The sequence below is a fragment of the Capricornis sumatraensis genome, chromosome 7 (genome assembly GCF_032405125.1).
Source record: "Capricornis sumatraensis isolate serow.1 chromosome 7, serow.2, whole genome shotgun sequence".
In the NCBI taxonomy this organism is placed as follows: Eukaryota; Metazoa; Chordata; class Mammalia; order Artiodactyla; family Bovidae; genus Capricornis; species Capricornis sumatraensis.
In genome coordinates this window covers 104,271,083-104,290,187 of record NC_091075.1, presented here as the reverse complement: position 1 = coordinate 104,290,187, position 19,105 = coordinate 104,271,083, and the positions used below count along the sequence as shown (strand labels likewise).

General features: G+C 44.0%; 1 protein-coding gene across 1 annotated transcript in view; it reads right to left on the bottom strand.

Moving 5' to 3' along the window:
- The window catches only part of AFF1 (ALF transcription elongation factor 1), a 175,996-nt gene that overhangs the window by 136,982 nt on the left and 19,909 nt on the right, over positions 1-19,105 (bottom strand). The window contains exon 3 of the mRNA XM_068974980.1: positions 127-799. Within this exon, the coding sequence (XP_068831081.1) occupies positions 127-799 (673 nt within the window). The remainder of the gene's footprint in view (positions 1-126; positions 800-19,105) is intronic.

Below are 19,105 nucleotides of genomic sequence, written 5' to 3'. Positions count from 1 at the left end.
TTGGAAAAGTTTCTCTCGGCGCCTGCCTTACCTTGACTGGGCTGCCATAATTCAGTCTGTAGAGCTCAAGGTCTGCCGTCCATCAGCGCCTCCAAGCCGCGGCCCTCCTGCCGGCGCCGCGCTCACCATTTGCCGGGGCCGGGCGGGGACGATTCCCCAGCGCGACTCCCCGAGGTGACGGGACTACCTGCTCCGGCAGCCCGGGCGTCCTCAGCGCAGCCTCCGGCTCCGAGCGTATTGGCTCGCGCTAATCCTGATAGACATCCGGGCACTGGGGCCTCTGCAGGCGCGCTCCACTCCGGACCGGCCGGGGGAGCGTCGCGTCCGAAGCCGACAGCGACCGCGATCCCTGCGGGCGACTCCGGAGGAAGGGACGCCGCCAGGGCTCCCTCGGCGCCGAGCCCACCAAAGCGCAGCTCCCGCTGAGCGGCGCTGGCACGCCGGCCCGCATTAGCAGGGGAAAGAAAACCGTCCTTGGGCTCACCTCGAGGTGTCCGAGTTCGCCCGGACACCCCCGCCCACAAAGTTCTGGTGGTACGGCCCGACTCCTTAAAAGGGCAGGGCGCTCGGCGGGGCAAGCCCGAGGCTGCGCCGGGCGGGGGCGCCGAGCCCCGAGCGCCGACGCAGCCCAGCTGGCCCGCTCGCAGCCGAGCCCCGCCTGCAGGCTCCTGGCGACCGCTCTCCTGCCAAGGTTTTAGCAATGTACACACACGGCCGGAACACGCAGTACCCCGACGCTCCGAACTCCAGCCGCGGTTTGAATCGGTGTTGAATACTGGGGCCCAGAACCTGAAGTGAACTAGGAATTAAAAAAAAAAAAAAAAACCACACCACAGCAGCAGATCAAGTTCTCTACTTTTGATCGTGCCAACGCTTGCAGTCAGGAAATGTGCAACTACCGCACACTTGTTAGACTTTGTTGGCTTTCAGTTTTGATTTGAAACAAATGTTTACAAAACGCCCTCTCTGTTACTGGACAACATGCAGACACGAAAAGGCAACAGCCACTCGTTTGGCACTGACAGACGTCATTAAGGAACTGGCCAGTTTTTAGAAAATAACTTAGGATGCAAGCCGACAATATATTAAACGCTACAAGTACAAACGAAACCGTGTCCTACTAGGGGGACCACGAAAGGCATTTAAATTCTGCCTAGAGCTAAGCAGGAGACAACGACGCTAAACGGGAGGAAAGGTGGGCTTCAGCATCTCACTGGGGACCACCAGCACGCTGTAGGGGGCTGAAAACTTAGATGCATGTCCCCCTGCCGCCTAGAATCATGACGATGTCACCAAACTCGCAGAGCTACTCCAGACTGTATTACTAAGGAGCCATGCACAGAGAAATGTTGACATCTGCCTGAAAACTGCAAGGCTGTGGGGTGGGGGCTGATGGGGTAGGAGGAAGGCACAAAAGCATCTTTATAGTGGTTCTCAAAGTGTGATTAGTGGTCTCCCGGGAGTCCCTGAGACCTTCTCAAAGGTCACAGCTATTTTTAGAATAACACAAAGACATTGTCGTTTTCACTGTGCTGGTGCAAAAGCAATTGCGGGGAAACTGCTGGAGCCTTATCACTCAACAAGGCAGTGGCTCCTCACCACACATTAGCAGTTAAAACAAAAAAAAGTGTTTACATGTATCCTTAATGAAACGACCAGTAGGGATTACTACTTTTAGTAAATCGTGACCCTTGCATACAGGTCATTTTAGTGTTCTTTGTGACAAAATGGGAAAGTAGTCATGTATGGATGTAAGGGATGGACCATAAAGAAGGCTAATGACCAAAGAATTGATGCTTTTGAACTGGGTGCTGGAGAAGACTCTTGAGGGTTCCTTGGACTAAAAGGAGATCAAACCAGTCAATCCTGAAGGAAATCAGTCCTGAATATTCACTGGAAGGACTGAGGCTAAAGCTGGAGCTCCAGTACTTTGGCCCCCTGATTTGAAGAGTCGACTCATTAGAAAAGACCCTGATGCTGGAAAAGATTGAAAGCAGGAAGAGAAGGGGACAATAGAGGACAAGATGACTGAATGGCATCATCAACTCAATAGACATTGAGTTTGAGCAAACTCCTGGAGATGGTGAAGGATAGGGAAGCCTGGCATGCCACAGTCAGACATGACTGAGCAACTGAACTGACTGATTTGTTACCTGGCAGTCATTTTCACAAAAATGAACAAAGTGAGTCTGTTTCTTCCAGGGAAACAACTGACAGTATTTATTGCCAATGATAAAATTTGAGTTTTGAAGCATTTTGGAAAACTTGACACCTGTCATGGTGAGCTTGATAGCTTCCCAGTACTTCAAGACGTCCCTGATGAAGTAAGGATGGTGAGGAACGTGGCTTTAGAAGACCTGCCTTACCTAGTGACCAGAATTTTCTAAATAGTACAAAATCGTGCATGGGTAAAGGGTCCACTGAAAGTGCAGGAAAGACCAATGGATTTTAATATATGAAAGATTAAAAACAGTTCAATGAAATGACTCCAGATTCTACACTACAACTAACCTTTAGGAAACTATGATTGTAGACTGTTGATATAATATCAAAAAAGGTATTAAAGTACTCCTCCTTTTCCTGTGTGAGGCTACATTTTCTCATTTTCATAGATTTCAACCAAAATAACACTGCAACACACTGAATTCAGAACAGATATGAGAATCCAGCTGTCTTCTACTAAGCTAGACAGTAAAGAGATTTGCATAACGCTGTTTTTCTTACTTAAGTTTTTAATTTTGGAAATAGTTTTGTTTTTCTCAAAATAAAAACATTATTTAAGTTAACAGGTAATGGGTTAGCTGTTAGCCCATCTTTCTCACAGTTATTCTAAATACCAAGCATGATCATGATCATTTATGCTTTAAGTTGGTATCAGACATATAAAAGCAGCAGAAACAATACTGCATAATGGCATTTACTCACAAAATTTCCTCTTATCATTGGCTAGTAATGTAAAATCACTTATATTAAAATTACATTTTCCCCTGTGAACTGTGTTGTTCTATTCCACTAAAGAGGAGGAGATGAAAGAATACAGCAAATATTAACACACAAGGAAATATGAAGTCAACAGATCATCAGTACACCTGACATTCCCAGAGCTCTCAAGATCATTTGTAATGTAACTTACTGAGGGTAATTTGAAACTGAATTGGGATTACACTCGATTTGTAATAGATCTACCAAAACTATAGGAAAGCACGGGAGAAATGATTCTGGAATTGGATACTGCCTGTGGCTGAAGAAGTAGTGCAGTAAACACGTGGGCGTGATTTTCTCCAAGTGTTTTGAAAACACCATTGTATCCAACCTACAGTCTTGTTCAGCAGTGAAAATGAACAAAAGACATTCCTAACCTTTTGAGGGCACAGAATTCCTTGGCTTCCTGATGAGACTTGAGGATACAGATCCTTACACATAATATTTGCTATACTTTGATGTTTAAGGTCCCCGTGCAGCCCACTTAGGGAGGATTGGAGGCTCCATAGACTGCAGGTGAAGAATCCTTGGCCCTTAAGGTTCACTCAGCTAATGAACCCAATTTACCTTACAAATAAGGAGTATGTTGTTGTTGCTCAGTTGCTAAGCAAAAGTGTTAGTCATTCAGTCCTGCCAGACTCTTTGCAACCCCATGAACTGTAGCCCTCCAGGCTCCTCTGTCCAAAGGATTTCCCAGGCAAGAATACTGGAGTGGGTAGCCATTCCCTTCTCCAGGGGATCTTCCCAACCCAGGGATCAAACTTGAGTCTCCTACATTACAGACAGATTCTTTACAGTCTGAGCCACCAGGGAAGCCCCAGTATAGTATATACTCATAGATACTTACTTCATCCTTCGGGCTATAACCCAGTACTCCACAATGGGTTTTACTGCTCAGATTGTTCTGGCTCTGGCCACTGGAAGCCCTTTCCCATCAGCTCCTGATCCCTTTGACTTGCTTCTATCTGTTTGCCTTTTAAGCACTTCCTTACTTCCTGGTACTATGAGGCTCCATGGTCACCTTCTATTTTCTCTGCCATGGCTTTCTCTAGAATCGGCTATTTTCCCCACATATCAGTCTCTTCTCCTTACAAGCTACTGCCCAATCTCCTGCCACCACGGCCAAGCTTCCTAAACAAACAGTGGTCAGCTTGCTTTGTGATCCCAGCTTCCTCAAAACTCTTCTGTGGACTTACATGATACCTCTCTATTTGGGGGGAACTCATTGTGTTTTATAATTCTTTCTGCTCATATATCCAGGAACCAATATAAGATGCTAGAAAATGTCCCTTATCTCTCAGTCTGTATGCTATCTTGGGCAAAAACATCAGCGACCCTCCAGAACTGTAACTCCAGCACAAACCTCTTCCCACAAAGCCAAGTTCATGCTTCCCAGCTGCCCAAAAACACTTTCCTGGGTATTAAAAAAGGCACTTTGGGAGGCTGTGCCCAAAGGATTATTCACTTAGTGATATGTATCACCTCAGAAATGCCAAGAGCCACCCATCATTCAAACTGAGCTACTGCTTGGATCTGCAAAGGGTGGTTTCTCTAGATAGGGAGGGGACAGTCTATACCTTCACCGGAGAAGGGATGGGGCGGGGTGGGGGTGGGGGGGCGGGGTGGGGGTGGGGGGGCGGTGGTGGTATTGTTGTCCAGTCTCTAAGTCTTGTCGGATTCTTTTCAACTCCAGGGACTGCAGCATGTGAGGCTTCCCTGACCTTCCCTATCTACCAGAGTTTGTTCAAACTTATGTCCATTGAATCGGTGATGCTATTTAACCATCTCATCCTCTGCTGCCGCCCTTTCCTCCTGCCTTCAATCTTTCCCAGCACCAGGTTCTTTTCCAATGAGTCAGCTTTTTGCATCAGGTGGCCAAAGTATAAAGAGTTTCAGCATCAGAATCAGTCCTTCCAATGAATATTTAGGGTTGATTTCCTTTGGGATTGATGGGTTTGATCTCCTTGCAGGCCAAGGGACTCTCAAGAATCTTCTCTAGCACCACAGTTCAAAAGCGAAAGTTCTTTGGCGCTCTGCCTTCTTTATGGTTAGCTGTTTCCATTCTTGGGAATAAAAGCAGAAGGCAGAATTCAGAGGACCTTCAATCAGCAGATCGGGGGGAGGCAGAAGCATATTCAACCCAGGAGAGAAAAAGCATTTTGAGACTAGTTGTACGGATTTAATCAGTCTCAAAATGCTTTTTCTCCTCCTGGGTTGAAAATGCTTCATCCTTCTGTTTTACAAAAATATTTTATGACATGAAAAGATATAAGGTTAAAGAAAAGTTGTTATACAGTGTACTTGTTATGAACCCACTTCATCAAAATTGTAAATAAATTTGTGTATTCAAAAGACTGAGTGGGTCTCTGTACCAAAGGCTAGCTACAGGTATGCCTGGCTGGGAAGGATGGAATGACTTGTCTTATTCTGGGCATTTAAAAATATTCTAAGTATAAAATGAACATTTATCTGTATTGTTATTTATAACTTATCATTTTTGCAATATAATAATTTATCATTATTGTAGAAAACAAACTATGACCAAATCTTAAGTCCAGAAAGGAGACCAAAGTAGATCCTCTAATCCACTTCTTCGTGCAAGAATGCAATTTCTCTTCCTAAACTGGCCTGTTTGCATATCTCCAGGGAAAACTTCTTTAAAGAAGGCTGAGGGCCAAAAAAAAAAAAAATGATGCTTTTGAATTGTGGTGCTGGAGAAGACTCTTGAGAATCCCTTGGACTGCACAGAAACCAAACCAGTCAATCCTAAAGGAAATCAACTCTGAATATTCATTGGAAGGACATGCTGAAGCTGAAGCTCCAAGACTTTGGCCACCTGATGAAAAGGGCTGACTTATTGGAAAAGACCCTGATGCTGGCAAAGGCTGAAGGCAAAAGGAGAAGGGGGGTGGCAGAGGCTGAGATGGCTAGAGAGCAACACCAACTCAATGGACATGAATCTGAGCAAACTCCAGGAGCTGGTGATGGACAGGGAAACCTGGTGTACTGCAGTCCATGGGGTCGCAAAGAGTTGGACACAGCTGAGCGACGGAAATGAAAACCCAGTCTACTGTATCTTTGCCTTGTACCTGATATATTTATTCATTTATCTTAATTACGGATATGGTTGGGCTGAAGTTCTACCAGCTTGTTCCGTCTTCCATTTGTTTCACTGGGTTCCTCTGCTACTCCAGGCCTGCATTCCTTTGCTAACTTTCAGGCCCCACCCAAACCTACAGAAGCAGAAACTCAGTGGGTGTGGTCCAACAAGCCCTTGTGGTGATCCTGTTTCACACTCAAGTTTAGATGCCACTGCTCAGTCGCCAACAGTATGCATCCTTAACTTACCAACTTATATTTAATGAGTCAATATTGTACCAGTTCGCTGAGTCTTCCATCATCTGATTCCTATTGGAAATCTGAAATAACCATAATGCCTTTCATTCTTTGTAGAACATCTACCATTCTCTGCGTTCAGGTTCTGCATACATCATGCTTTTTCAATAGCTTCAGGTAAGTATTTCCTTAGACAAGTCTCTCTCCCCACTTAGCCTTCAGTCCCACAAGAATACATTGTTCCTAAAATACAAATCAGATGTTACTCTCTCACCAAAAAAAAGAAAGAAAGGAAAAACAACAACAACAATGTATTTTCCCTGCCTCAGAGCTGAAGACTAAACTTGTTACAGGTACATCTAATACCCTTCCCAATTTGGCCCAACATCAGTAGCTTTCTTTCTCATCCACCAACCAACCTCAGTCCCCTCCCCACCCTATTACCACAAGAGCCCTCCAGCCAGATACTTTTCCTGTGCACAGAGTATTTCCTCTTCGTTGGAATACCCCTTCCCCCCTTCCCCAGCTGGAGACACCCTGTGCTGGTGGTTTAGGCACTAAGTTGTGTTCGACTCTTGCGACTCCCCAAGGAGTGTAGGCCGCCAGGCTCCTCTGTCCATGGCATTTTCCAGGCAAGAATACTGGAGTGGGTCGCCATTTCCTCCTCCAGGGGAATATCCTGACCCAGGGATCAAACCCAGGTCACCTGCACTGCAGGCAGATTCTTTACTGACTGGGCCACCAGGGAACAAATCCCAACCAAGGCAGTTCTTCTCAGCAGACTTCTCTGATATCTTAGTCACACCCTCTACCTACTAAAACCTCTTAACTCTCATGTCTATCAAGTCATGAGGCTGGATGGGATTAAAGGGAGTGTCTGTTTATGGGAAAGGCAGACAAAAGATAATGCAGATAATTAAGGAACAAAACTGCGAAGAACTCTGCTGGAGGTGTAGAAGGCAAGAATTCCTCCTGCCTCTGAATGCCCCCCACACAGCCAACCTGAGGCACTCTCTCATCATTCAGTCACTGGACTCTGACCTGGGTCCACCAACAAAGCAACTAGAGACCAATGAATTATTTTCAACATTTCTGAAAGTCCTAAGGAAATCACATATTTGCCATGGAAAGTGTGTGAATGACTACTCTGCTCTGGGCTTTTCTGGAGCTCACGCCAACTGAGTGTGGCAATACCAATTGTTAGCTCATGCTGATCCGGAAGTCCAGCTGACAACTGTACGTGGTTGGATTGATTTAAAAATAGAAACACAAACAAAATTGTTTTAAATGGAGTTTGCTTGGTGGAGGGACTCTTTCAAAACATGAGATTCAAAGGAAAAGGGGACAAATTGAAAACAAAACAAAAAACTCCCACACAGAGGACATCACTTTGAAGGCAGGTACTTCCCCTTGGGGAACGAGAACAACTTCCCCTTGGATATGAAATATGTGCTGTGTTGCTTTATTGCTAAGTGGTGTCCGGCTCCTTGTGGCCTCATGGACTGTAGCCTGCCAGTCTCCTCTATCCATGGGATTTCCCAGGCAAGAACACTGGAGTATTGAACAGGCATCTCCTGCACTGGCAAGTGGTTTCTTTTCCACTGAACCAGTGGAGAACTAATGAAATCAAATCTCCAGACTGGACGGTGGTTTAAAACCTTGGCTACACATCTGAGAATTACCTGGGGGAGACTGATCAGTTCCTGACACTCAGGCCACATCGCAGGTCAGTTAATCTCTGGAGGGGGACCCATGCATCTATGGTTGTTAAAATGTGCAGTCATATTTGAGAATCTCTGCTTCTGAGCCTTGATCCTCCAAGGGAGGGTCACAGAGTCAAGACTTGCAGTGCCCTGCATGGGATACTTGTTAGAAATGCAAGCTCTTAGGTTCCATTCCAGATCTACCAAATCAGCATCTGCATTTTAGTAAAATCCCTAGTGATTTGTATGCCCATTAAGGTCTGAGAAACATTACCTTATAAAATACAGAACATTTAAGACTTGCCTAACCCAGCATTTGCCAACAAAGGTCCGTCTAGTCAAGGCTATGGTTTTTCCTGTGGTCATGTATGGATGTGAGAGTTGGACTGTGAAGAAGGCTGAGCGCCGAAGAAGTGATGCTTTTGAACTGTGGTGTTGGAGAAGGCTCTTGAGCGTCCCTTGGACTGTAAGGAGATCCAACCAGTCCATTCTGAAGGAGATCAAACCTGGGATTTCTTTGGAAGGAATGATGCTAAAGCTGAAATTCCAGTACTTTGGCCACCTCATGCAAAGAGCTGACTCATTGGAAAAGACTCTGATGCTGGGAGGGATTGGGGGCAGGAGGAGAAGGGGATGACCGAGGATGAGATGGCTGGATGGCATCACTGACCCGATGGACATGAGTCTGAGTGAACTCCGGGAGTTGATGATGGACAGGGAGGCCTGGCGTGCTGCGATTCATAAGGTCACAAAGAGTCAGACACGACTGAATGACTGAACTGAACTGAACCAAGCATTATTTACAGTTGCCAAGATATGGGAGCAACCTAAGTGTCAATCAACAGCTAACTAGATAAAGAACATGTCTAGTACACATATACAGTGGAATACTACTGAGCCATCAAAAATGAAATTTTGCCACTTGCAACAACATGGGTGGACTTGGGGGCATTATGCTAAGTGAAGTAAGTCAGAGAAAGACAAATACTGTATAAGAGCACTTATATAGAGAATCTAAAAATTACAACAAACCAGTGAATAGAACCAAAAAGAAACAGACTCCCAGATGCAGAGAACAAACTAGTGGTTACTAATGGGGAGAAGGTGGAGGAGAGGGGCAATTAGGAGTAGAGGATTAAGAAGTACAAATTATTATGTGTAAAATAAGCTACAAGGGGGACTTCCCTGGTAGCCCAGTGGCTAAGACTTCACGCAAAAGGCCCAGGTTCAATCCCTGGTCAGGGAACTAGATCCTATATGTTGCAACAAAGAATTCACATGTTGCAACAAAGATCCTTCATGCTGCAACTAAGACCTGGTAAAGCCAAAAAATTATAACTATTTTTTTTTAAAGCTACAAGGATATATCATAAAATACAAGAAGAACAGCCAATATTTTACAATAACTATAAGCTCAAATGTTGAGTATAACCTTTAAAAATTGTGAATCACTTTATTGTACACCTGTAAGATATAATACTGTACATTAACTACACTTAAAAATATTATATTTGTATTCATTTAAACCATGTCAAAGTATTAAGGTATCATCAAATTAGAATATCTTCCTTAAAGTAATCGACTAGTTGGATTTACAAATAAAATAAATAAATGGAAAACTCGACAACAACAAAATGAATTGCTTAACCTCTCAAAGACAAGTGACTGATATTCCCTTGACCTTTGGTCTAAAACATTAATCTCTAAACAATGTTTTGCAACAGTCCTCTTTGTTGCTGGAGCCTTTACCACCCCTTCAAACTACTCTCAAATTTTCCTGATTACATGTAAGAAAAGGGGAAGATGTAAGAACTGGAAGAAAGAGGCTATTTCCCAGTCTTTCTTTGCGGGGCTGTTTTTTCCTTTTGTGAGGGGGGAAAAAATTACATACACAGACAAGCCACAACGATCAGTAAATTGCAGCTTTTAAGTTACAGTAAGATCTGATCTCTCCATACATAAAAGAGATTACGTCAACTGATGACATTTCTTATGATACCCAGGCCTGTTCTAAATGCGCTCTTTTTATCCCCAGCAAATGTATAAATTCCACCAACTCAAAATCTAATTTGGGGTGCCAATTTTACTTTCCATTTGAGGATGGAGGATTTCCTCCCCAAAGTCAGGGAAGTTCTATGTGAGGTTTATTTACCATGAGCTCTGTCTCCTACCTGGGGTTCCCTGGTGGCTCAGACAGTAAAGAATCTGCCTGCAATGCAGATCATCCGGGTTTGATCCCTGGGTCAGGAAGATCCCCTGGAGAAGGGAATGGCAACCCACTCCAGGATTCCTGCCTGGAGAATTCCATGAACGGAGGGGCCAGGTGGGTTACAGTCCACGGGGTGACAAAGAGTCAGACATGACTGAACGACTACTAGGTCACAGGCAAAACGGAAAAATTAAGATGAAATCAAATCAACATTTATTAAGCACATGTAACATCCAAAGTCCTATGCAACCCTATAAAAGAGGTTTTAGGGATTTTAATACTTGTCTTTTAAGAGCTTACTGTAACCAACAGAAAGAGCTGCTCCATTTTCTAAGTTCCACATATCTTGAAAATCCAGTTGACTCTTGAACAACTAAGGGATTAGAGGCACCCTTCCCCCTTTGCAGAAATACCATGTACCACTTAATAGTGCGCCCTCCATACCTGAGGTTCCTCCTTATTTGAGATTCCGCATCTGCAGATTCAACCAACCTGGGATTCTGCAGTGCTACAGTACACACTTATTGTCAATAATCCCAGTACAAGTGGACTTGAACAGTCCAAACCCATATAGTCAAGGGTCAACTGTAAAACACGTCTAAAGAACAAAAAGTTGATTCATAACCAATTAAACCTTTTCCTAATCAAGGACCTATAAGTTATTGAGCTAATTCAATAGTTTTAAGCATAAGGATGGACTCATTAAAGAGAAAACCACAGCAGTGGGAGTTTCCTAACTATCCAGTAGTTAGGACTCAGCATTTTAACTGCCAGGTCCCAGGTTCAATGGCGGATCAGGGAACTAAGATCCCACAGGCTGGGCAGTATGCTGCTGCTGCTGCTGCTAAGCTGCTTCAGTCGTGTCCAACTCTGTGTGACCCCACAGACGGCAGCCCACCAGAATCCGCCATCCCTGGGATTCTCCAGGCAAGAACACTGGAGTGGGTTGCCATCTCCTTCTCCAGGGCAGTATAGCCAAATTAAAAAAGAAGAAGAAGAAGAAAGAAAATTACAGTAATTTTAGTTTCCAGTATCGCCTATGTTCTCAGAAAGGAAGGGTCAAGTTGAGAATTCTGAGCTGGGAAGCTGTGAGTGTCCTCGACACCTCAAAGCCACTGGCCTCATGCCTTCAAATGCTTAACAACTTAACAGGTTTAACACTTTTGACTTGGAAATTCACAGAAAAATGACTTGCACCCAAATATAAAAGTATTTCTCAGTACGTGTATTTGAGACACTTGCTTGGCCACAGTGAAAAGCAAGATACTGGGAATCATTTTGCTAGTGATATGAATGGCCGGTGTTTGCTGATTGCCCACAGTATGTCTGGCCCTGCTCTAAGTGCTCTGCTGATATTAAATTAATTCCCACCACAAGCTGTTAAGCCAAGTACAGTATTACCATCCTGCTCTGCTGCTGCTGCTAAGTCACGACAGTCGTGTCTGACTCTGTGAGACCCCATAGACGGCAGCCCACCAGGCTCCCCCGTCTTTGGGATTCTCCAGGCAAGAACAATGGAGTGGGTTGCCATTTCCTTCTCCAATGCATGAAAGTGAAAAGTGAAAGTAAAGTTGCCAAGTCGTGTCCGACTCTTCATGACCCCATGGACTGCAGCCTACCAGGCTCCTCCATCTATGGGATTTTCCAGGCAAGAGTACTGGAGTGGGGTGCCATTGCCTGCTCTACAGGTAAAGAAAGCGAAGTCCAAGAAGTCAGGTAATTTTCTCTAAGTCATGCAGCTGTAAGTGGTGGGACAGCTGTGACTCTAGCATCCTGGGCCAGGGTCCCATTCTCAATCACCATGCCCTGCAGCCTCTCCAGAGAGCTACCATTACCCTCTCGAGGAAACAGTCATAGGATGACTTTTGCAGTCTTTAAGGAAATCATTTTTCCTGCCATCTAGCTGTGTTTCATCACACTCACTCCCAAATTTTACTTCTGAGCCCAGCTGGACAGCTTCTGCAAAAGGCAAATGGTCATTTATTATCACGGTTGGTTGGTCTGGTTTCCTTTAGGAGTATTTGGGGTTGAAATGCAATGTCTGGGACCAGAGCATCTGCCAATTTTCTATGACTATTTACAAAAAGCAATTAGAAGTAAACATGGAACTCCAGTTCCCTTTTTTTTACTTGATATTTCAGGTACCATGAACACTAAAGTCCTCTACCAGAACTCACAAGTCACAATGAAGATGTCGTTTTCACCCTTCAGAAAAAGAAGGTGGTGGAAAGTCTGCAGAGCTGCAAGTTAATATGACCAAGTCTGGGGGATAATAGTTACTCATCCAGGCTCACATGCGACCCCAAGGACTGTAACCCACCCAATTCCTCTGTGCATTGGATTCTCCAGGCAAGAATACTGGAATGGGTTGCCTTTCCCTTCTCCAGGGGATCTTCCCAACCCAGGGACTGAAACTTCGTCTCCTGAGACTCTTGCATTGGCAGTTCAATTCTTTACCACTGAGCCACCTGGAAAGCCCAGTGTCATCTAGGACAACATTTTCTGAACAGAAAGTGGTTTTAAAATAAGAGCTAACTTGGCTGAAATAATTTCAACTAACAGCAATTCTCTCCCTGCCTTTAACAAGTATATTATTGCAAGGGGCCATACGGGTAGGCTGGAGCTTTCCAAGAACCTCATATAGGTCGATCACAGCTGAGAGACCAAGATAAAATAATAAACAAAAAACTATTTTCTACCCAAACAATTTTTCTAATACTCATACATTTATTTATCAGAGTTGAATCAAGTTCCTGGGAAATACTCTTTCTGGCCAGACTTTTACTGCATATGTGCAGTGTAATACTTAAGCCCAAGTTTTTCAATAAACTTTGATGACATCTATAGCATGTTACCCGAGATATCTTTGGCAAGCACCTCCCTGGCCTATGCACCGTTGGTACCTACCAGTTGGTGGCTAGTTGTTCCTGGAGGCACCCTCTGTGTGGGCAGTCTGAAACTGCTCTTGGGGAACCTGGGGTTTCCAGAACTTGTGTTGTAAGCTCTGGCACACAGCTCTTGGGAGGTGAATTCCCTGGCCCACTGTTTTCTTCACATCTCTTTGATGTTGACAGTCAACCAAGGCTCTTTGGGTATTACGAAAGCAAGAGCTGGAGAGGGAAATGGCAACCCACTCCAGTATTCTTGCCAGGAGAATTCCATGGATGGAGGAGCCTGGCAGGCTGCAATCCATGGGATCGAAAAGAGTCAAACACGACTGAGTCACTTCAAAGCAAGGGTGCCATGCCTCCCTATCCTGAAGGGATCCTTGATCAGGAGAAAAGCTCAGAGCAGCTTTCTAGGGTTGATTAGATAATTCAGCCCAAGCCCTGGAGTTCCTGCTCCAGCCCATTCCCCCCACACACACCTCTCCCCCGCCCCAGCCCCCCACAAGAGGTACACTGATTACATAAAGTTTTGAGTACAAGCAACACCACGGCTTGCACATAATAGTAAAAGATTTGCGGAAGAAAAATCAGTGGGAGTGGCTATTACATAAGGAACAGAGAGAAAACAGAAAAGACATTCAATCCTCTTCCTTATTTCATGGGTAAGAAATTCAAGCACCAGGGTTTTCCAGGCTTAAATAGACTTTGATTTGAAGACTTAAACACACACACGCGCGCGCGCGTGATACTATTACCCCACCTAAAATGTTTCCTTTAATCTTAATTAATATTTATAAGTTTTCTTTTGCTAACCTCAAATATCCAGTTAGTATTCAAGTTTAATTGGTGTGCCCAGATCTAAAGAGGATCCTTTTTTTTTTTTTTAAGTTGCTGAATCGTGTCCGACTCTTTGACACCCATGGACTATATAGCCCATGGAATTCTCCAGGCCAGAATACTGGGGTGGGTAGCCTTTTCCTTCTCCAGGGGATCTTCCCAAACCAGGGATCAAACCCAGATCTCCCACATTGCAGGTGGATTCTTTACCAGCTGAGCCACCAGGGAAGCCCCAGATGCAACATAGGTATACATAAATAACATATATAAAAAAGTAAGTAACTTATATGGTTATGGGTTTATAAGGAAATGAACAAAATAGTAACACTAATATTTAGTTACTACACTACGATTTGAAACAGACACGTTTGAGAACTGAATGATTTGACTGGGTTGGCCAAAAAGTTGGTTCAGGTGACTGACCCAAATGGACTTTTTGGCCAACCCAGTATTTGTTTTTAAAAAAACCTTTCTTAGAGTTCTTTAAGTGGTGCTTGACTTCTTCTTGCCACATTAACTCACAACACAAAGCAAACATCTTTTCTATACTTTGGCAAACCGCTATATTCATTTCTAAGTATGGCTCAACTTCCAACATTTCATCCTTTGCTCTTGAGGGTGGTGAAATATCTCCAGGACTTCTTTCAACATGAGTGCTTTTGAGGCACTGCTTCCCCTGGGACATCTTCATCCTTTCCAAGTCAACCTCTTTCCTTCTTTATGTCGGTAAGTTACTGTCACTCTGCTCATTCAGGGCTGCACACGCCCAGTCAGCTATTTCATCTTTAAGTTCATTTACGCTCGATCAGAACTTCACTTCCAGCTTCGTCACTTTTTGGTTCTTTCCTGCATTTTCGTCTTTGTTGGCCAGTTCTCCCTTTCGATTATCCATTTATGGGAAATGTCATATTGGTTTATCACTAGGACACATGGAGGCAACAAACTAAGATACGTTTTGCTATCTCTGCATGAACTAAATGAGCAACTCAGAGACCAATCACCAAAAGGCTTTAAAAAAAGTGATATGATTGGCTATGGATCCGGAGGCCATTTGTTATTTATACGGTCATGTGTGGAGTAATGAGCTAGCAGCAAAGTTTATACTTTGTGAAGTTGCTGTGCTAATTGAAATCTGAACCACTGTCTTGGGGGACCGGTGTCACTTAAACCACGAACTGAAGTTTGTGCATACTGGAACTGTGCAAAGTAAGGACTATGATTCCTCTCAATAAACATAAACCACCTTCAGACACTATTAAATCCATCTGTTCATTGTTGCTTTCCTTTTTTTAAAGCAACTCCTCCCTCCAATTTTGATTCAAGTTTTGATTTATAATTATGGGTAGCGTCTAATAGTTACAAAGTGAGCCACAAAGTAAGGTACCTTCAGGAGAGTTTAGCATCTGTTTTTGTCCCACCATCAATGTTTGGTTTATCCTATTAATATTCTCTAATATAAGCAAATACATATACATTTTCATATTCTTCCTCCCTTCCTAGGTAAAAAATAGCATAATTATACATGCTATTCTACATCTTACTTTTTCAAATAATATATCAGAGATCAGTTCAGTTCAGTCGCTCAGTCGTGTCCAACTCTTTGCGACCCCATGAATCGCAGCACGCCAGGCCTTCCTGTCCATCACCAACTCCCAGAGTTCACTCAGACTCACGTCCATCGAGTCAGTGATGCCATCCAGCCATCTCATCCTCTGTCGTCCCCTTCTCCTCCTGCCCCCAATCCCTCCCAGCATCAGAGTCTTTTCCAATGAGTCAGCTCTTTGCATGGGGTGGCCAAAGTACTGGAGTTTCAGCTTTAGCATCATAGAGATCAAACACCAGTAAAAAAAAAAAAAAAGAAAGAAAGAGACAGTCCTCATTTCTTTTTTATAGTTGTATAATCCTCCATTGTGTTGAAGGACCAGATTTTTTATGTTTAGTATTTATTTATTTGGTTGCACTGGTCTTAGTTGCAGCGTGTGGGATCTTCAGTTCTGGAATGCAAACTCTTAGTTGTGTCATATGGACCTAGTTCCCTGATAAGAGACTGAGCCTGGGCTCCCTGCATTAGGAGGGTAGGATTTTAGCTACTGGATCACCAGGTTAGTCCCAAAGAACCAGAGTTCTTTACTTTTTAAAACCAACTCCCTACTGACATGTGGATTACTTCCAGTCTTTTGCTATCACATAGAGTCTGTAATGAATAAACTTGTAGATTTTTTTTCTTTTTTTCACCAGTATATCTTGGGGATAAATTCCTAGAAGTGAGCTGGCTAGATCAGAGGTAAGTGCCACTGTAATTTTGCATCCTACTGCCAAATTCTCCTCATAGGGTTATTCGTTTTGCACTCCCATCAGCTATGAGCGAGAGCACAGCACTTTCCCTCCTACAGTCTTATCAACAAAACATGCTGTCAAAAACTTGTGCTTTTTACCACCCTGACAGACAAGATATGATGGAGTAGTGTCCTTTCATTTGCATCTCTCCATTCATGCATGAATGAGCATCTTTTCATCGTAAAGGGACATTTGAAAATGTAACTGCTTTGACAGGTTTGATATTTTATAATAAGAGTTTTCAAAGACACTTTACTGTTAAACATAATCCTTAATTCTGAGTCATCTAAATACACCCTTCCATACTCACACACACATACACAAGCTTTATTCATGGCAGTTTATCTAATCAACACACATTTGAGGGGTCTGGTGCCTTGGGACCTGGTCCTGCTATGCTAACACACGTGGGCAGAGGGTATGGGAAGGCCAAGGATGAAGAGTTTATCTGGCACCCCAGTGGTCTGCACAGCACTGGAGTTGAGAGCATCTGATACAACTTTCAATACGGAGTAGTTCATTGGGCTAAAAGAGAAAGGGTTCTCTAGGCTTTAGAGGTAGTTTAAGGAAAGAGTAATAAACGATCACAGCAGAGCAAGCCTGCCTTTTCCATTAAAAAAAAAGTGGTGGAATAGCCTACAGGGGCTTCCCTGGTGGCTCAGATGGTAAAGCATCTGCCTGCAATGTGGGAGACCCGGGTTCGATTTCTGGGTCGGGAAGATCCCCTGGAGAAGGAAATGGCAATCCACTCCAGCACTCTTGCCTGGAAAATCCCATGGACGGAGGAGCCTGATAAGCTACAGTCTATGGGGTCACAGAGTCGGACACAACTGAGCAACTTCACTTCACTTCACTTCACCAGAGAATTTCGGCGACAAAAGCAGAGACAGATACAAGCAGAAGCCTGCAGGCATGCTAAGTCACCTCAGTCTCCAAATCTGCAACCTGACAGGCTGTAGCCCTCCAGGCTCCTCTGTCCATGGGATTCTCCAGGCAAAAATACTAGAGTGGGTTGCCATGCCCTCCTCCAGGGGATCTTCCCAACCCAGGGATCGAACCCGCGTCTCATTATGTTTCCTGCATTTGCAGGCAGGTTCTTTGCCACTAGCACCACCTGGGAAGCTCGGCAAAAGCCTAAGTGAAAGTGAAAGTGTTAGTCGCTCAGTGGTGTCCGACTCTTTGGAATCCATGGACTGTAGCCCAGAGTCTCCTCGGTGGGATTTTCTAGGCAAGAATACTGGAGTGGGTTGCCATTTCCTTCCCCAGGGGAGGATCAAGTATGGCAAAAGCCTAAAACTACTGTAATGAAAACCTGTGATTAAGTGCCTCTAATCTAATGTAATACCAAAGACTGATTAAGGAGTCCAAGAAAAAGTCGTTCAAAAATAAAGAATCCAGGAAGGTATTTTGTCCAAGGCCAAGGATATAGCCCCCAACCCACATGGGTGGAATCCTTTCTATTTAGGATTACAATCTGAGAAAGGAGCAGGCTTCCTGTGAAACTTTACACTGTGCAGTTTACTAGACAGAGTCTGTCATGATATAAACATGAAATGTAACAATGAGAAATGAGCTACCACCACCAATGAGACAGCATTCAAAAAAAAAAAATCACTCAGAGATTCTTTGATCGAAGTAATTAGACATCTAAACAAAAACCCCAATACAACTAAACCACTTCATAGCTTAGTTCTCATTAAACCTATCAGCAACCATTCACCTTTTCCCTCACACCCACAATTAAGATTGTAAGAGTCAACACAAGCCAGGGCAGAATACACGGCTGATTCATCTTCGTACCCCCACAGCACCATGTGCGGTAGGCACTCAATAAATATTTGGTGTATGAAAGAATGAAAACACCCTGCCATAGCAACATGCCCAGACTTTTCATGGGAGGCTCTTTCTCCTGAAATTATAAGTTGGGGCAACTCCCTAATAAACCTTTCAAATAAATGCAACAAACACTCCTGAAGCACCCAGTATGCCCAATGTTAGGCACTATTCTTGGCACTGGCATGTAAAGATGAGTAACCCATAGTCCTTAACACCCTGAGGGAACTCAGTCTACTGTGAGAAATTCAAACTATAAAACACAATGGGAAAAGGCCACCGAGGAGAAAAAACATTGTGGGAACACAGGTGGAGGAACAAGTAATTATGCTGGGAATGAGGGGGAAAGGTAAGCTCAGAGAACCCACAACAATTCAGCTCCAGCCCCTTCCTCCCCAATATACACGTTCACACACGCTCACACTCCCTCTAAAATGGCACTTGAAAGAGAGACCCATGAGCGAGTCACTCCACTGCAAATAACCCTCCAAGGGTCTACAGTAAGTCAATGCAAATTCATGCCCACCACCACCCTGTGTGCTAGACATGGTTCTGAGCATTTTATTATAAGTACTTAATCCTTACAATGACCTGATGAGGTCGCTGCTACCATCACCTCAGTTTTACAGATGAAGAAACTGTTACAGACTTAAAAAAAAAAAAAAAAAAAAACCCTTGTCCTAGATAGTGGGCATGGGCTGAGCTCTGAGCCAGCTCTGGCACTCAGGGTTCCTTTTGTAACCACCTATTTCTCTGCCTCAAGTCCTGCCTCTGGGCTTTTTTGCACTATAAAGCTTCAATAATACCAAACTACTTTAAATTCTGTAAACACAACTCAAATTCCTTCAAACCTTTGCACTTCTGCATGGGAAGCCCATCAGCCACCCCTCACCAAATGCTTCCACTGCCTCGAGATAAAAACTGCGGGTGCCCCTCCCATGATCAAAGTATCTTTTGTTACATCCTTGCATCACTGAGTG